Source organism: Scyliorhinus torazame, chromosome 1 (assembly GCF_047496885.1).
Source record: "Scyliorhinus torazame isolate Kashiwa2021f chromosome 1, sScyTor2.1, whole genome shotgun sequence".
Lineage (NCBI taxonomy): Eukaryota > Metazoa > Chordata > Chondrichthyes > Carcharhiniformes > Scyliorhinidae > Scyliorhinus > Scyliorhinus torazame.
Genome location: NC_092707.1, coordinates 49,838,202 through 49,854,040, shown reverse-complemented (window position 1 = coordinate 49,854,040; position 15,839 = coordinate 49,838,202). Strand labels below are relative to the sequence as shown.

The 15,839-nt window shown below is 48.3% G+C and overlaps 1 protein-coding gene and 1 pseudogene across 3 annotated transcripts in view; one reads left to right on the top strand and one right to left on the bottom strand.

Annotated features, from left to right (window-relative positions):
- Positions 1-15,839, top strand: part of emid1 (EMI domain containing 1) — a 531,354-nt gene that overhangs the window by 410,682 nt on the left and 104,833 nt on the right. For all 3 annotated transcript variants that reach the window (XM_072491083.1, XM_072491261.1, XM_072491172.1), the window contains exon 7: positions 15,407-15,478. In XM_072491083.1, the coding sequence (XP_072347184.1) occupies positions 15,407-15,478 (72 nt within the window). The remainder of the gene's footprint in view (positions 1-15,406; positions 15,479-15,839) is intronic.
- LOC140403603 (tubulin alpha-1C chain-like) overlaps positions 1-15,839 on the bottom strand; it is a 108,031-nt pseudogene that overhangs the window by 48,870 nt on the left and 43,322 nt on the right.

Here is a 15,839-nt window from a genome sequence, read left to right as displayed (position 1 = left end):
TGCTGTGCCCTCTATCTAGACTTCTCGAAAGCATATTTGGTGAGAGAAATATCTCCATTGGCTAACGGTTTGCTCCATTTTTTAAATAAATGTTTTTATTGAGATTTTTGTAGTATACAAAACAAGGATAAGCGTTGACATATATAAGGCGACAAAGGATAAAGTAAAATATTTAAACATCGGTCTGTTTCTTTAATTTACATCAGTCGTCTTGCATTGTTTGCAATAGTGGTTACCGTTACCTGTTTTTCATTGTCCAGTAGCTTTCGATTCCAGCTGGTTCCCCAGCTCCTCTTCCCATTTTCCTTCTTGCCCCCCCCCCAACCTCAGTCACCCCCCCCCTCACCTTCTGCGTTTTGCTGCCCTCGTCCCTACCTTCCTCTCTTTCCGCCCTCATCCCCAGAACGAGGCAGTCCTGGTGGTTCACAGTTGGCAATTCAGAAAGTAGATAATAGACAATAAGAGTCTCTTCCTACGAGCTCTTCATTGCTGTCCCTGCTGTCGCTTCCAAAGTCCGTTCTCCTAGATAAACTTGTCCGTATCCGCAGGGGGTGTGAAGAAGTGCTCCCTGCCTTGGAACGTGACCCAGAGCTTGGCTGGGTGCAGTGTGGGGTGGGCGGGCCAGTCCCTCTCATTTTGGTGAGGTCCGAGTTTTGCCGCTTCGTGAGTCGGCTGGCTCGGTCAATTGTTTGTCCAGGTTTTTCCCGCTCCTGGTTTCCACACATCCTCCGGGATGGCTGCTATTTGGCATTTTCCTCTTGTCGTGTTGTTGGTAGTGGTGTGGGGGTATGTTTTATGGTGTCAGCGGGCTTTTTCGGACGAAAAGAGCCTATTTTTCGGATTTGTGGGAGGGGAACCATCTGATGTGCGACCTCTCAGCACATCCCCATCACCGGAAGTTCGGTTTCCTCCATGTTTGCAAGGTTTCAGAAAGTGTTCACGCGCTTTCTTGAAGAAGGCAAAATATCAAATATTTTGAGAAGTGCCTCGTGCAGGAAAGTGGCTTTCCTGTAACATTTTAAATCAGGGACTTGCAATTAATTTCATGATTTCTCTCCCCCTCACCACCCCCCTGCCCCCCCCCCCAAAAAAAAAGCATAATGCACAGTATTTTAGAGCCTACTTTTTGCATGTATTTTCTTATTGTGTGATTTCAAGAGTTGCTTTCATCTTTCAAGTCACAATCTTACACGATAAAATCCTTTATCACTTTAATTTTGAGAAATAGGTTGCTTCCATCGTGGCATTATGAAAAACTATGGCCCTCGGCCTAGTAGTGAGCCATATGCATCAAGAAAATGTTGAGTTTAATCACTGGTCTGCTGAGTTAGCTGACTTTAGCCATCGAGGTGCTACGATTGCCTTTGAATGAGTGAAGAGAATAATTCATCCAGGTTCACACTTACTGTTCAGTGAGCCCTGCTATAAAGTGTTTGTGTGGTGTGCTACCTTAAGAACAGGATCAAACCTGCCATGGGTGCCTCACACAGTCAGAGTTTAGGCTTGTGAGAAAATAATGTTCCCTTTGGTGAAGTTAAAGAGAGGGAGAGAAGGTGTTGAGTGAAAAAGTATTTGGAGGATGGTAAAATGACAGGCCAGTGTGGTACTCCTATTTCAAAGGCTGATTGAGTGTATGTAAAATAAAATGCACTGCATAATTTAATTTATATATTGTAAATTAAATAACATACGTTATATTCTGAGACTGTCTATGCAGCATCCACCAGAATTAGTGATCATCCAGGTTCGATTCCTGGCTTGGGTCACTGTCTGTGAGGAGTATGCACGTTCTCCCTGTGTCTGCGTGGGTTTCCTCCAGGTGTTCCGGTTTCCTCCCACAGTCCAAAGATGTGCAGGTTAGGTGGACTGGCTGTGCTAAATTGCCCTTAGTGTCCAATAAGGTTAAGTGGGGTTAATAGGGTTACGGGGATAGGGTGGAGGTGTGGGGCTTCAGTGGGGTGCTCTTTCCAAGGGCCGGTGCAGATTTGATGGGCCGAATGGCCTCCTTCTGCACTGTATGTTCTATGTTCTACCACAATGCTCGCACAAGAGAAGTCAACTACTTTAGAAAAATATCAAGTGTTTGTATGAAGTGGAATGCTAGAATTCAACGTCTTACATCATAAAACTGTATAATCACATTGCAAGCACAAAAAGGGTGTCCCTCACAGCGCCAAGGACCCGCGTTTGATTCCGACCTCGGGGGAGTGTGTAGAGTTTGAACATTCTCTCCGTGTTTGCGTTGGTTTTATCTGGGTCCTCCCACAGTCCAAAGAACTGCGGGTTAGGTGGATTGACCATGCTAAATTGCCCCTTAACTGTCCAAGGATATGCTGGTTAGGTGGGGCTGCAGGGATAGGGCGGGGGATTGGTAGGTGCTCTTTCAAAGGCTTGGTGCAGGCATGATGGGCCGAACGGCTCCTTCTCCACTGTAGAGATTCTATGATCTTATGGAAAAGTATAACTGCCGATTACCAAGCTCAGCTTGTTGTGTGTAGATATATTAGCTGGCTTCCTCTTGCAAATATTACTTATTTGCTTGTCCCTATTATTAGAATTTTGTATTTTCTATTCCTGCTTTGTCTTCCTATTTTGTGTAATGTATCCAGATAAGAGGGGAGTGCCACCAACCATGCTTTTGTACTAACCGCTAAGAAAAGTGGTCCAATGTGATTTGTCCTCCAGTTATTCCTGCCCCATTGTGCAGAGCATCTGGCCTTCACTCTGCCGTCATTTCATGGCAGAGTCGAGATCAAGAGGGTATTCTTTTGTGGGATTGTAGGCTCTGCACTGGTAATTTGGAACACTGTAAGCTGGAATACCGAGAACGTTTCCCAGGATCCCTGCATTACCCAGAACATTTCCTAGGATCCTGCTGAATTCCTACTGTAAATACTTAAGGGTTATTTTGTAAGATTTATTGCCTCTCAATTGACATCCAAGTCGAAGCAAACTGTTTTGTCATGATGGTAGACAATGGGAGACTTTAACTTCCCCAATATTGACTGGGACTCACTTAGTGCTAGGGGCTTGGATGGGGCAGAGTTTGTAAGAAGCATCCAGGAGGGCTTCTTAAAACAATATGTAGATAGTCCAACTATGGAAGGGGCTATACTGGACCTGGCATTGGGGAATGAGCCCGGCCAGGTGGTAGAGGTTTCAGTAGGGGAGCATTTCGGGAACAGCGACCACAACTCAGTAAGTTTTAAAGTGCTGGTGGACAAGGATAAAAGTGGTCCTAGGGTGAATGTGCTAAATTGTGGGAAGGCTGATTATAACAATATTAGGCAGGAACTGAAGAACCTAGATTGGGGGCGGATGTTTGAGGGTAAATCAACATCTGACATGTGGGAGGCTTTCAAATGTGGGGCAGCACGGTAGCCTTGTGGATAGCACAATTGCTTCACAGCTCCAGGGTCCCAGGTTCGATTCCGGCTTGGGTCACTGTCTGTGCGGAGTCTGCACATCCTCCACGTGTGTGCGTGGGTTTCCTCCGGGTGCTCCGGTTTCCTCCCACAGTCCAAAGATGTGCAAGGTAGGTGGATTGGCCATGATAAATTGCCCTTAGTGTCCAGAATTGCCCTTAGTGTTGGGTGGGGTTACTGGGTTATGAGGATAGGGTGGAGGTGTTGACCTTGGGTAGGGTGCTCTTTCCAGGAGCCGGTGCAGACTCGATGGGCCGAATGGCCTCCTTCTGCACTGTAAATTCTATGATAATCTATGAAAGGAATTCAGGACCGGCATGTTCCTGTGCTGAGGAAGGATAAATACGGAAAATTTCGGGAACCTTGTATAACGAGAGATATTGTAGGCCTCGTCAAAAAGAAAAAGGAGGCATTTGTCAGGGCTAGAAGGTTGGGAACAGACAAAGCCTGTGAGGAGTATAAAGAAAGTAGGAAGGAACTTAAGCAAGGAGTCAGGAGGACTAGAAGGGGTCACGAAAAGTCATTGGCAAATAGGGTTAAGGAAAATCCCAAGGCTTTTTATACGTACATAAAAAGCAAGAGGATAGCGAGGGAAAGGGTTGGCCCACTGAAGGACAGGCGAGGGAATCTATGCGTGAAGCCAGAGGAAATGGACGAGGTGCTAAATGAATACTTTGCATCAGTATTCACCAAAGAGAAGGAATTGGTGGATGCAGGGACTGTTCAGCACAGGGCTAAATCGCTGGCTTTGAAAGCAGACCAAGGCAGGCCAGCAGCACGGTTCAATTCCCGTACCAGCCTCCCCGAACAGACGCCGGAATGTGGCGACTAGGGGCTTTTCACAGTAACTTCATTGAAGCCTACTTGTGACAATGAGCGATTTTCATTTCATTTTCATTTCATGTTGAGTCTGGAGAAGGGTGTGTAGATATCCTGGGTCACATTGAGATCCAAAAAGACGAGATCTTGAAAAATATTACGGTCGATAAGTTCCCAGGGCCTGATGGGATCTACCCCAGAATACTGAAGGAGGCGAGAGAGGAAATTGCTGAGGCTTTGACAGAAATCTTTGGATCCTCACAGACTTCAGGTGATGTCCCGGAGGACTGGAGAATAGCCAATGTTGTTCCTTTGTTTAAGAAGGTTAGCAAGGATAATCCAGGCAACTACAGGCCGGTGAACCTTACATCAGTGGTAGGGAAATTACTGGAGAGAATTCTTTGAGACAGGATCCTGTGCTGAGGAAGGATAAATACATTTGGAAGCAAATAGATGTATTAGCGAGAGGCAGCATGGTTTTGTGAAGGCGAGGTCGTGTCTCACTAACTTGATAGAGTTTTTCGAGGAGGTCACAAAGATGATTGATGCAGATAGGGCAGTGGATATTGTCTATATGGACTTCATTAAGGCCTTTGTCAAGGTCCCTCATGGCAGACTGGTACGAAAGGTGAAGTCACATGGGATCAGGGGTGAGCTGGCAAGATGGATACAGAACTGGCTAGTTCATAGAAGGTAGAAAGTAGCAATGGAAGGGCGTTTTTCTGATTGGAGGGCTGTGACTAGTGGTTTTCCACAGGGATCATTGCTGGGACCTTTGCTGTTCGTAGTATATATAAATGATTTGGAGGGAAATATAACTGATCTGATTAGTAAGTTTGCAGATGACACAAAGGTTGGTGGAATTGTGGATAGCGATGAGGACTGTCAGAGGATACAGCAGGATTTAGATCGTTTGGAGACTTGGGCGGAGAGATGGCAGATGGAGTTTAATCCGGACAAATGTGAGGTAATGCATTTTGGAAGGTCGAATGCAGGTAGGGAATGTGCAGTGAATGGCAGAATCCTCAAGAGTATTGAAAGTCAGAGAGATCGAGGTGTACTGGTCCACAGATCACTGAAAGGGGCAACACAGGTGGAGAAGGTAGTCAAGAAGGCATACGGCATGCTTGCCTTCATTGGCCGGGGCATTGAGTATAAGAATTGGCAAGTCATGTTGCAGCTGTATAGAACCTTAGTTAGGCCACACTTGGAGTATAGTGTTCAATTCTGGTCGCCACTCTACCAGAAGGATGTGGAGGCTTTGAAGAGGTTGAAGAAGATATTTACCAGGATGTTGCCTGGTATCGGGGGCATTAGCTATGAGGAGAGGTTGAATAAACTCTGTTTCTTCTCACTGGAATGACGGAGGTTGAGGGGCGACCTGATAGAGGTCTACAAAATTATGAGGGGCATAGACAGAGTGGATAGTCAGAGGCCTTTTCCCAGGGTAGAGGGGTCAATTACTGGAGGGCATAGGTTTAAGGTGCAAGGGGCAAGATTTAGAGGAGATGTACAAGGCAACTTTTTTTACACAGAGGGTAGTGGGTGCCTGAAACTCGCTGCTGGAGGAGGTGGTGGAAGCAGGGACGATAGTGACGTTTAAGGGGCATCTTGACAAATACATGAATAGGATGGGAATAGAGGGATACGGACCCTGGAAGTGCAGACAATTTTAGTTTAGAGCGGCAGCATAGTCGGCACAGGCTTGGAGGACCGAAGGGCCTGTTCCTGTGCTGAACTTTTCTTTGTTCTTTGTTCTTTGGTACCTGTGTGTTGACAAAGTTCAGGAAGAACAGTCATTTTCAGAGTGGTTTTGGCCACAGTACATGGTGGTGAAGTAGACCAGCTGTTCAAGGTTTCCACAAGAGCGAGGGTCACCACATTGCTCGAGATTTGGCTGTGACATGAAATTGGAATCGGTTATTTTTATTTATACATTAAAAAAAAATTTTTTTTATAGAGTGCCCAATTCATTTTTTCCAATTAAGGGGCAATTTAGCGTGACCAATCCTCCTACCCTGCACACCTTTGGATTGTGGGGGCGAAACCCATGCAACACGGGGAGAATGTGAAAACTCTGCACGGACAGTGACCCAGAGCCGGGATCGAACTTGGGACCTCGGCATCATGAGGCTGCAGTGCTAACCACTGCACCACCGTGCTGCCCCTGAATCAGTTAAATTTAAGGCCATGACATTTTGATGACTTAATGTGGCTAAGAATTTGTTGTCAAATGTCCCGTTCTGCAGGTGTTTGATTAATTTGCAGGTACAGAACTGACAGAAAAGCCTTGGCTACATTTCAATGACCCCTTTAAATGTTATGCGCTGCCACTGGCCATTCACAATAAAGATATAGGTCGGATTCTGTGGACCCCCTGGCGGCAACGCACCCCCGCCCGCCGGTTCCCTAGCAACGTGGTGTGGCTGCAATGGGAAATCATCAACAGCAGCGGTAGCAAAGAATCTCGGAGCCAGCTGCCTCCGGCTGCTGAGAAACACGTGGCGGGGAGGCCGGGGAATCCAGCCCATAACTTTTTCTTAAAAATAAATTTAGAGTACCCAATTCATTTTTTCCAATTAAGGGGCAATTTAGTGTGACCAATCCACCTACCTTGTACATCTTTGGGTTGTGGGGGCGAAACCCACGCAAACACGGGGAGAATGTGTAAACTCCACACGGACAGTGACCCAGAGCCGGGATCGAACCTGGGACCTCGGCGCCATGAGGCAGCAGTGCTAACCCACTGCGCCACCATGCTGCCCTTCCAGCCCATAATTTTAATACTAATATCCTGAATCTGCCTCAACTCCTCCAGAAATCTTTGTGGATAACGGGGGTGTAAACAATTAAGGTTGTATTGTTAATGATTTATGGATTTCAATATGTGTTAATAATTTTTCCCTCTATATATATATATAATATATATATAAATATTTATACACATTTCAGAATGTGCAAATGCATAATTCATTACATTGTTGGTAGGGAGATTTCACCTTCTTCCTTTGAGAATTTGTCATATGTCGCCCAAGGGAACATTCCAGAAATCTATTGCATCTGCTGCCTTGCAAATTAATTGCAAGCTCTGGACGTATGCCAGTTTTGGACCATTTCCTTGCAGCTGAGTGCTGTCTCAGATTGTATCTGTTCACTGGCGAATTCATAAATCTTCAGCAAGCCCCATGAAAATATCAGACCTGTGAACATTATGGACAGTTTTAAACCCGTGGCATCGGGGGAACTCAAGATTACCAACTCATTAACAGTTTTAACCTTGCTGGCTTTTATTTTATTATCTTTGCCCCGTAATCCACTTCGCCAGAAAGCAGTGACTTATGTGGAGCTGCAGCTGATCAGTGGTCAAGTACAGATGAATTTCAATTGCTATAGTGAGATTAAGGTCGGTCAGGAGAGACTGCTAGAAAATCTACTTCATGCAAAGGACGTAGAAGTTTGGAAGCCTCTCTTCTCTCTGCAAATGATGTTTTGTTATGCTCTTTTTTTTTTTAAATAATATTTTATTGAAAATTTTTGGTCAACCAACACAGTACATTGTGCATCCTTTACACAACATTATAACAATACAGATAATAATGACCTTTTTTATTTAAACAAGAACAAAAGAAAACAACCACAAATAAATAAATATTAAATAACAAAAAATAAAAACTAGCCCTAATTGGCAACTGCCTTGTCTCAGGCCACCCCCCCCCCCCCCCCCCCCCCCCCACACCCCACCCCCCAAGTCCTGGGCTGCTGCTGCTGCCTTCTTTGTTCTCCCCTATCTATCTTTCCGCAAGATATTCGACGAACGGTTGCCACCGCCTAGTAAACCCTTGAGCCGACCCCCTTAGGACGAACTTAATCCGCTCTAACTTTATGAACCCCGCCATATCATTTATCCAGGTCTCCACCCCCGGGGGCTTGGCTTCTTTCCACATTAGCAATATTCTGCGCCGGGCTACTAGGGACGCAAAGGCCAAAACATCGGCCTCTTTCGCCTCCTGCACTCCCGGCTCTTGTGCAACCCCAAATATAGCCAACCCCCAGCTTGGTTCGACCCGGACTCCTACTACTTTCGAAAGCACCTTTGTCAGCCCCATCCAAAACCCCTGTAGTGCCGGGCATGACCAAAACATATGGGTATGATTCGCTGGGCTTCTCGAGCACCTCGCACACCTATCCTCCACCCCAAAAAATTTACTGAGCCGTGTTCCAGTCATATGTGCCCTGTGTAATACCTTAAACTGAATCAGGCTTAGCCTGGCGCACGAGGACGACGAGTTTACCCTGTTTAGGGCATCTGCCCACATCCCCTCCTCAATCTCCTCCCCTAGCTCTTCTTCCCATTTCCCTTTTAGTTCGTCCATCATAGTCTCCCCTTCGTCTCTCATTTCCCTATATATATCCGACACCTTACCGTCCCCCACCCATTTCTTTGAGATGACTCTGTCCTGCACCTCTTGTGTCGGGAGCTGCGGGAATTCCCTCACCTGCTGCCTCGCAAAAGCCCTCAATTGCATGTACCTGAATGCATTCCCTTGGGGCAACCCATATTTCTCGGTCAGCGCTCCCAGACTCGCAAACTTCCCATCCACAAATAGATCTTTCAATTGCGTTATACCTGCTCTTTGCCACATTCCATATCCCCCATCCATTCCCCCCGGGGCAAACCTATGGTTGTTTCTTATCGGGGACCCCCCCAGTGCTCCGGTCTTTCCCCTATGTCGTCTCCACTGTCCCCAAATCTTCAGTGTAGCTACCACCACCGGACTCGTGGTATAGTTCCTTGGTGAGAACGGCAATGGGGCTGTCACCATAGCCTGCAGGCTGGTCCCCCTACAGGACGCCCTCTCTAATCTCTTCCACGCCGCTCCTTCCTCCTCTCCCATCCACTTACTCACCATTGAAATATTAGCGGCCCAATAATACTCACTTAGGCTCGGTAGTGCCAGCCCCCCCCTATCCCTACTACGCTGTAAGAATCCCTTCCTCACTCTCGGAGTCTTCCCGGCCCAAACAAAACCCATAATACTCTTTTCTATCCTTTTGAAAAAAGCCTTCGTGATCACCACCGGGAGACACTGAAACACAAAAAGGAATCTCGGGAGGACCACCATCTTAACTGCCTGCACCCTCCCTGCCATTGACAATGCTACCATGTCCCATCTCTTGAAATCTTCCTCCATCTGTTCCACCAACCGCGTCAAATTTAGCCTGTGCAATGTGCCCCAATTCTTAGCTATCTGGATCCCCAGGTAACGAAAGTCTCTTGTTACCTTCCTCAACGGTAGGTCTTCTATTTCTCTACTCTGCTCCCCTGGATGCACCACAAACAGCTCACTCTTTCCCATGTTCAATTTATACCCTGAAAAATCCCCAAACTCCCCAAGTATCCGCATTATTTCTGGCATCCCCTCCGCTGGATCTGCCACATATAGTAGCAGATCATCCGCATATAAAGATACCCGGTGTTCTTCTCCTCCCCTAAGTATTCCCCTCCATCCCTTGGAACCTCTCAGCGCTATCGCCAGGGGCTCAATCGCCAGTGCAAACAGTAATGGGGACAGAGGACATCCCTGCCTTGTCCCTCTATGGAGCCGAAAATATGCCGATCCCCGTCCATTCGTGACCACACTCGCCACTGGGGCCCTATACAACAGCTGCACCCATCTAACATACCCCTCTCCGAACCCAAATCTCCTCAACACCTCCCACAGATAATCCCACTCCACTCTATCAAATGCTTTCTCGGCATCCATCGCCACTACTATCTCCGTTTCACCCTCTGGTGGGGCCATCATCATTACCCCTAACAACCTCCGTATGTTCGTGTTCAGCTGTCTCCCCTTCACAAACCCAGTTTGGTCCTCATGAACCACCCCCGGGACACATTCCTCTATTCTCATTGCCATTACCTTGGCCAAGACCTTGGCATCTACATTGAGGAGGGAGATTGGTCTGTAGGACCCGCATTGTAGCGGATCCTTTTCCTTCTTTAAAAGAAGCGATATCGTTGCTTCTGACATAGTCGGGGGCAGTTGTCCCCTTTCCTTTGCCTCGTTGAAGGTCCTCGTCAGTAGCGGGGCGAGCAAGTCCAAATATTTTCTGTAAAATTCAACTGGGAATTCGTCCGGTCCCGGGGCCTTTCCCGTCTGCATGTTCCTAATTCCTTTCACCACTTCTTCTACCGTGATCTGTGCTCCCAATCCCATCCTTTCCTGCTCTTCCACCTTGGGAATTTCCAGCCGATCCAAAAACTCCATCATTCTCTCCCTCCCATCCGGGGGTTGAGCTTCATACAATTTTTTATAAAATGTCTTAAAAACTTCATTCACTCTCTCCGCTCCCCGCTCCGTCTCTCCATCTTCGTCTCTCACCCCCCCTATTTCCCTCGCTGCTCCCCTTTTCCTCAATTGGTGTGCCAGCAATCTGCTCGCCTTCTCTCCATATTCATACTGTACACCCTGCGCCTTCCTCCATTGTGCCTCTGCAGTGCCTGTGGTCAGCAAGTCAAATTCCACATGCAGCCTTTGCCTTTCCCTATACAGTCCCTCCTCCGGTGCTTCCGCATACTGTCTGTCCACCCTCAAAAGTTCTTGCAACAACCGCTCCCGTTCCTTACTCTCCTGCTTCCCTTTATGTGTCCTTATTGATATCAGCTCCCCCCTAACCACCGCCTTCAACGCCTCCCAGACCACTCCCACCTGAACCTCCCCATTGTCATTGAGTTCCAAGTACTTTTCAATGCATCCCCTCACCCTTAAGCACACCCCCTCATCCGCCATTAGTCCCATATCCATTCTCCAGGGTGGACGCCCTCTTGTTTCCTCCCCTATCTCCAAGTCTACCCAGTGTGGGGCATGATCCGAAATGGCTATAGCCGTATATTCCGTTCCCCTCACCCTCGGGATCAATGCCCTACCCAACACAAAAAAGTCTATGCGTGAATAGACTTTATGGACATAGGAGAAAAACGAGAACTCCTTACTCCTAGGTCTACTGAATCTCCACGGGTCCACCCCTCCCATCTGCTCCATAAAATCCTTCAGCACCTTGGCTGCTGCCGGCCTCCTACCAGTCCTGGACTTCGACCTATCCAGCCTTGGTTCCAACACCGTGTTAAAGTCTCCCCCCATTATCAGCTTTCCGGTCTCTAGGTCTGGGATGCGTCCTAGCATTCGCCTCATAAAATTGGCATCGTCCCAATTCGGGGCATACACGTTTAGCAACACCACCATCTCTCCCTGTAATTTGCCACTCACCATCACGTATCTGCCCCCGTTATCCGCCACTATAGTCTTTGCCTCGAACATTACCCGCTTCCCCACTAATATAGCCACCCCCCTGTTTTTCGCATCCAGCCCCGAATGGAACACCTGCCCTACCCATCCTTTGCGCAACCTAACCTGATCTATCAGTTTCAGGTGCGTTTCCTGTAACATGACCACATCTGCTTTAAGTTTCTTAAGGTGTGCGAGTACTCGTGCCCTCATTATCGGCCCGTTAAGCCCCCTCACGTTCCACGTGATCAGCCGAGTTGGGGGGCTTCCCACCCCCCCCCCCCTTGCCGGTTAGCCATCATCTTTTTCCAGCTTCTCGCCCAGTTCCCACGCGGCTGTATTTCTCCCAGACGGTGCCCCCCCGCCCATCCTTTCCCGCACCCACTCCCCCCTTTCCCCAGCAGCAGCAACCCAGTAATTCCCCCCTCCCCCCCCCCCGCTAGACCCCCCGCTAGCGTAATTACTCCCCCCATGTTGCTCCCAGAAGTCAGCAAACTCTGGCTGACCTCGGCTTCCCCCCGTGATCACGGCTCGCCCCGTGCGGCGCCCCCTCCTTCCTGCTTCTCTATTCCCGCCATAATTATCATAGCGCGGGAACCAAGCCCGCGCCTCTCCCTCGGCCCCGCCTCCCATGGCCAACGCCCCATCTCCTCTCCCTCCCCACCTCCCCCCATCACCACCTGTGGGAGAAAGAAAAGTTACCATACCGCAGGATTAATCATACAATCCCTCTTCGCCCCCCCCCCCCCCCCCCCACTCGTCCCACCACTTTGTCCAAACGTTCATTTTCGTAGTCCAATCATTCCAATTTTTCTTCTACAATAAAAGTCCACGCTTCATCCGCCGTCTCAAAGTAGTGGTGCCTCCCTTGATATGTGACCCACAGTCTTGCCGGTTGCAGCATTCCAAACTTTATCTTTTTTTTGTGAAGTACCGCTTTGGCCCGATTAAAGCTCGCCCTCCTTCTCGCCACCTCCGCACTCCAATCTTGATAGACGCGGATCACCGCGTTCTCCCATTTACTACACCGAGTTTTCTTCGCCCATCTAAGGACCATTTCTCTATCCTTAAAACGGAGAAATCTCACCACTATGGCTCTGGGAGCTTCTCCTGCTCTCGGTCCTCGCACCATAACTCGGTATGCTCCCTCCACCTCCAACGGACCCGTCGGGGCCTCCACTCCCATTAACGAGTGCAGCATCGTGCTCACATATGCCCCGACGTCCGCCCCCTCCACACCTTCAGGAAGGCCAAGAATCCTCAAGTTGTTCCTCCTTGCGTTATTTTCCAGTGCCTCCAACCTCTCCACAGATCGTTTCTGGTGTGCCTCCTGTATCTCCGACTTCACCACCAGGCCCTGTGTGTCGTTTTCATTCTCTGCTGCTTTCGCCTTCACGACCCGAAGCTCCTGCTCCTGGGTCTTTTGTTCCTCTTTCAGCCCTTCAATCGCCTGTAATATCGGGGCCAACAACTCTTTCTTCATTTCCTTTTTTATCTCCTCCACGCAGCGTTTCAAAAAACTCTTGTTGTTCAGGGCCCCATATGAAACTGCCACCTTCCAACGCCATCTTGGTTTCTGCTTGCCTTCCTTGCCGTTGTTCCAAAGGATCCGCTGCAATCCGGCCACTTTCCTCTCCTTTTTCCATCCGTGTCCAGGGGGAACACCCTTCTGGTTTACCGCACGGTGTTTTCAGCCGTTAAAATTGCCGTTGGGGCTCCTATCAAGAGCCCAAAAGTCCGTTTCACAGGGAGCTGCCGAAACGTGCGACTCAGCTGGTCATCGCCGCACCCGGAAGTCCGTTTTGTTATGCTCTTGACGTAGCATAAGCTGCTTCCTTGATGTGCACTCTGACAAAGGAAGGTTCAGACTTGGAGATAGCTTTAACACATTTATTACTGTTAATGATTCTCCTACTTGGATTCAACGCTACTGTTAATCCTGCTATCGCTACTCAGACTGACGAACCAGTCTGCTACATTCCACGTCCTGGGTGTGATGTTCAATCAACCCTGCGTCTGTACTCACTGAGCGTCTCCACTGGAAAGAGACTGAGCATGTGTGATGTGCCCTTTTATATGGGTTGGTGTAATGCCCCCCTGTGGTAGTGTCACCTCTGTGTGTATTGTGAATGCCCATTGGTCGTGTCCTATGTTACTGACCTATTGGTTGACTGTCTGTGTGTCATGTCTCTGGTGTTCCCTCTAGTGTCTAGCTAGGTGTAGTGTATGTACATTAACCCTTTGTGTACTTAGTGATGTATAATCACCACAATGACATTTAATGCTAAATCAATCGTTAATTTAAAAACTGAGATTGATAGATGTTTGTTTAGCCAAAGGTATCAAATGATATAGAGAAAAGGCCATTTGAGGTGGGTTCTGACTCCGACATCTCGCGGGATTTCGGAGAATCCCGGGAGGCGTGGAACCTGTCGGGAGGCTTGCTGCAGGCCTCTCCCAGGATTCACCGGCCACATTGCGCTCAAATGACAGCACAACAAGGTTTAGAATCACGCCCTACATTTCTTTCTTGATGTGTAAGATGACTGCAATCCAATAAGGCTGCCTTTGCTGCCAATGCTGTGTATGCGCAGTTAGCACAGCACCATCTTTATAGAGGGCAATGTGCAGCAGGGTGTATGCACAGTGATACAACCTGGAACTGCATGCATTACAGCACTGGCAGCATCAAGTTAACACGTTTTACTAAAGGAAAGGAACTTCTTTATAATTCTTTATAATAGCTTCCCCGCATTTTCAGTATCTTCCGCTCCAGTGCCTCCTCCCTTTAATCCATTTTTGTCACGTGGAACAAGCCACGCAGCTGCAAATGGAATTGTGGTTGTCACCCTCCCTGTCCCGATTTCTGGAAACTGCAGTGAGGCCGGGCCCTGCCTACAGACACATTACGGGGCTCAGACACTGTGTGAACGGCTTCAGGATCCGAGTAAGATCCAAAAGCACTGGGCGAGATTCTCCGCTTGCCGATGCCAATTTCACAATCGGCGATCAGGCGGATAATCCCTTTTTACGACCGAATCGGGGCGGCACCTGTTGTCGGATGCTCTGCCCCCTCCAAAAAGGCATCATCAGGAAGTACGCTACACGTCGTTGGGACAGCTTCAGGACGTTACCTGAACTCAGCCCTCCCCCTCGGGCCGGGTTCACGACGGCACGGTTCACTTGTGATCTCAGCTTTCGTGACCGCGTGTGGCGGCTGTGGACTGTGTCCAGCGCGCCGCCACAGTCGGGGGTGGAGCGTGCCGCTGGCTGAGGGGCTTCAGGGAGGGCTGGGGGGTACTGGTGGGGAGTGGTCCGAGGGTGGCGAGGGCAGCCTAGGGAGCAACTATCTGACAGGTCGGGTCTGCGCGTGGCCGACCCGCGGCCACAGACCCGGCCATTCTCCGGCCATTTTTGGCACAGGAGCTGAGTGTTCTACCCAGCGCCGCTGCTAGCCCCTCACCAGTCCCGGAATCAGTGAGGGTTCACCGCCGATTTTGCCGTCATAAAACGCCACAGTTCCCACGCCAGCATACCGCGGTGTTTAGCCACAGAATCGGAGAACCCATCCCACTGTGTCTCCTGCAAATTACATCATTGGTAAGTGCGTATGCGTAGGCGTATCAGTGGCCACCCTGCACGCCATCTTGAGCTGCGTCTGTGCATGCATGAATAAGTACACGTGCAGACAGGGATTGATGGCAATCTTGCACGGCCATCTTGCGTTAGCAGGATCAGTGTTGTTTTGAAATAAAGTAGACATTTTTATTGCTTCAGTGAAGTATTAAAAGCTCTCTAATTCTCTGAAGCTTTTTCATCCTTCTGTTGTCTATGTGTTATTAAAAATGTCGTCTTTACCCATATTAACTATTCCAGGTCCAAGGGGTGATCCAGGCATGCATGGTCCATCTGGAATACCAGGAACAAAAGGAGCTATGGGACCACCAGGTTAGTAGATCTCATCTCATGCCTTCTTTTTCAAGTGATTAATTCATGCTACTTACCTTTGACCTGGTGATTCATTCTTTTAAAACTCGATTTAAATTTTTTGGCTCTGTTTTCCTAATTTCTTCAATTCAATGCGATCTTTCTGCTTTCCTTTTTATTTAATTTGTAATTTGTTTGATGCTGCACTTTCTTTACATTACAAGATTTCAATCTGTCTGTTCTTTGTTTCTTCACCTGTTCTGTGTTTTTTCCATTTCCTAATTTTCCACTTTTTATCTCTCTCTTATTTCGGGTTGCCATTTTTCCTTCATCTATTTCAGAGGGGCTGGAGATTTATAAAGCTTATTCTCTGAGCAGCAGC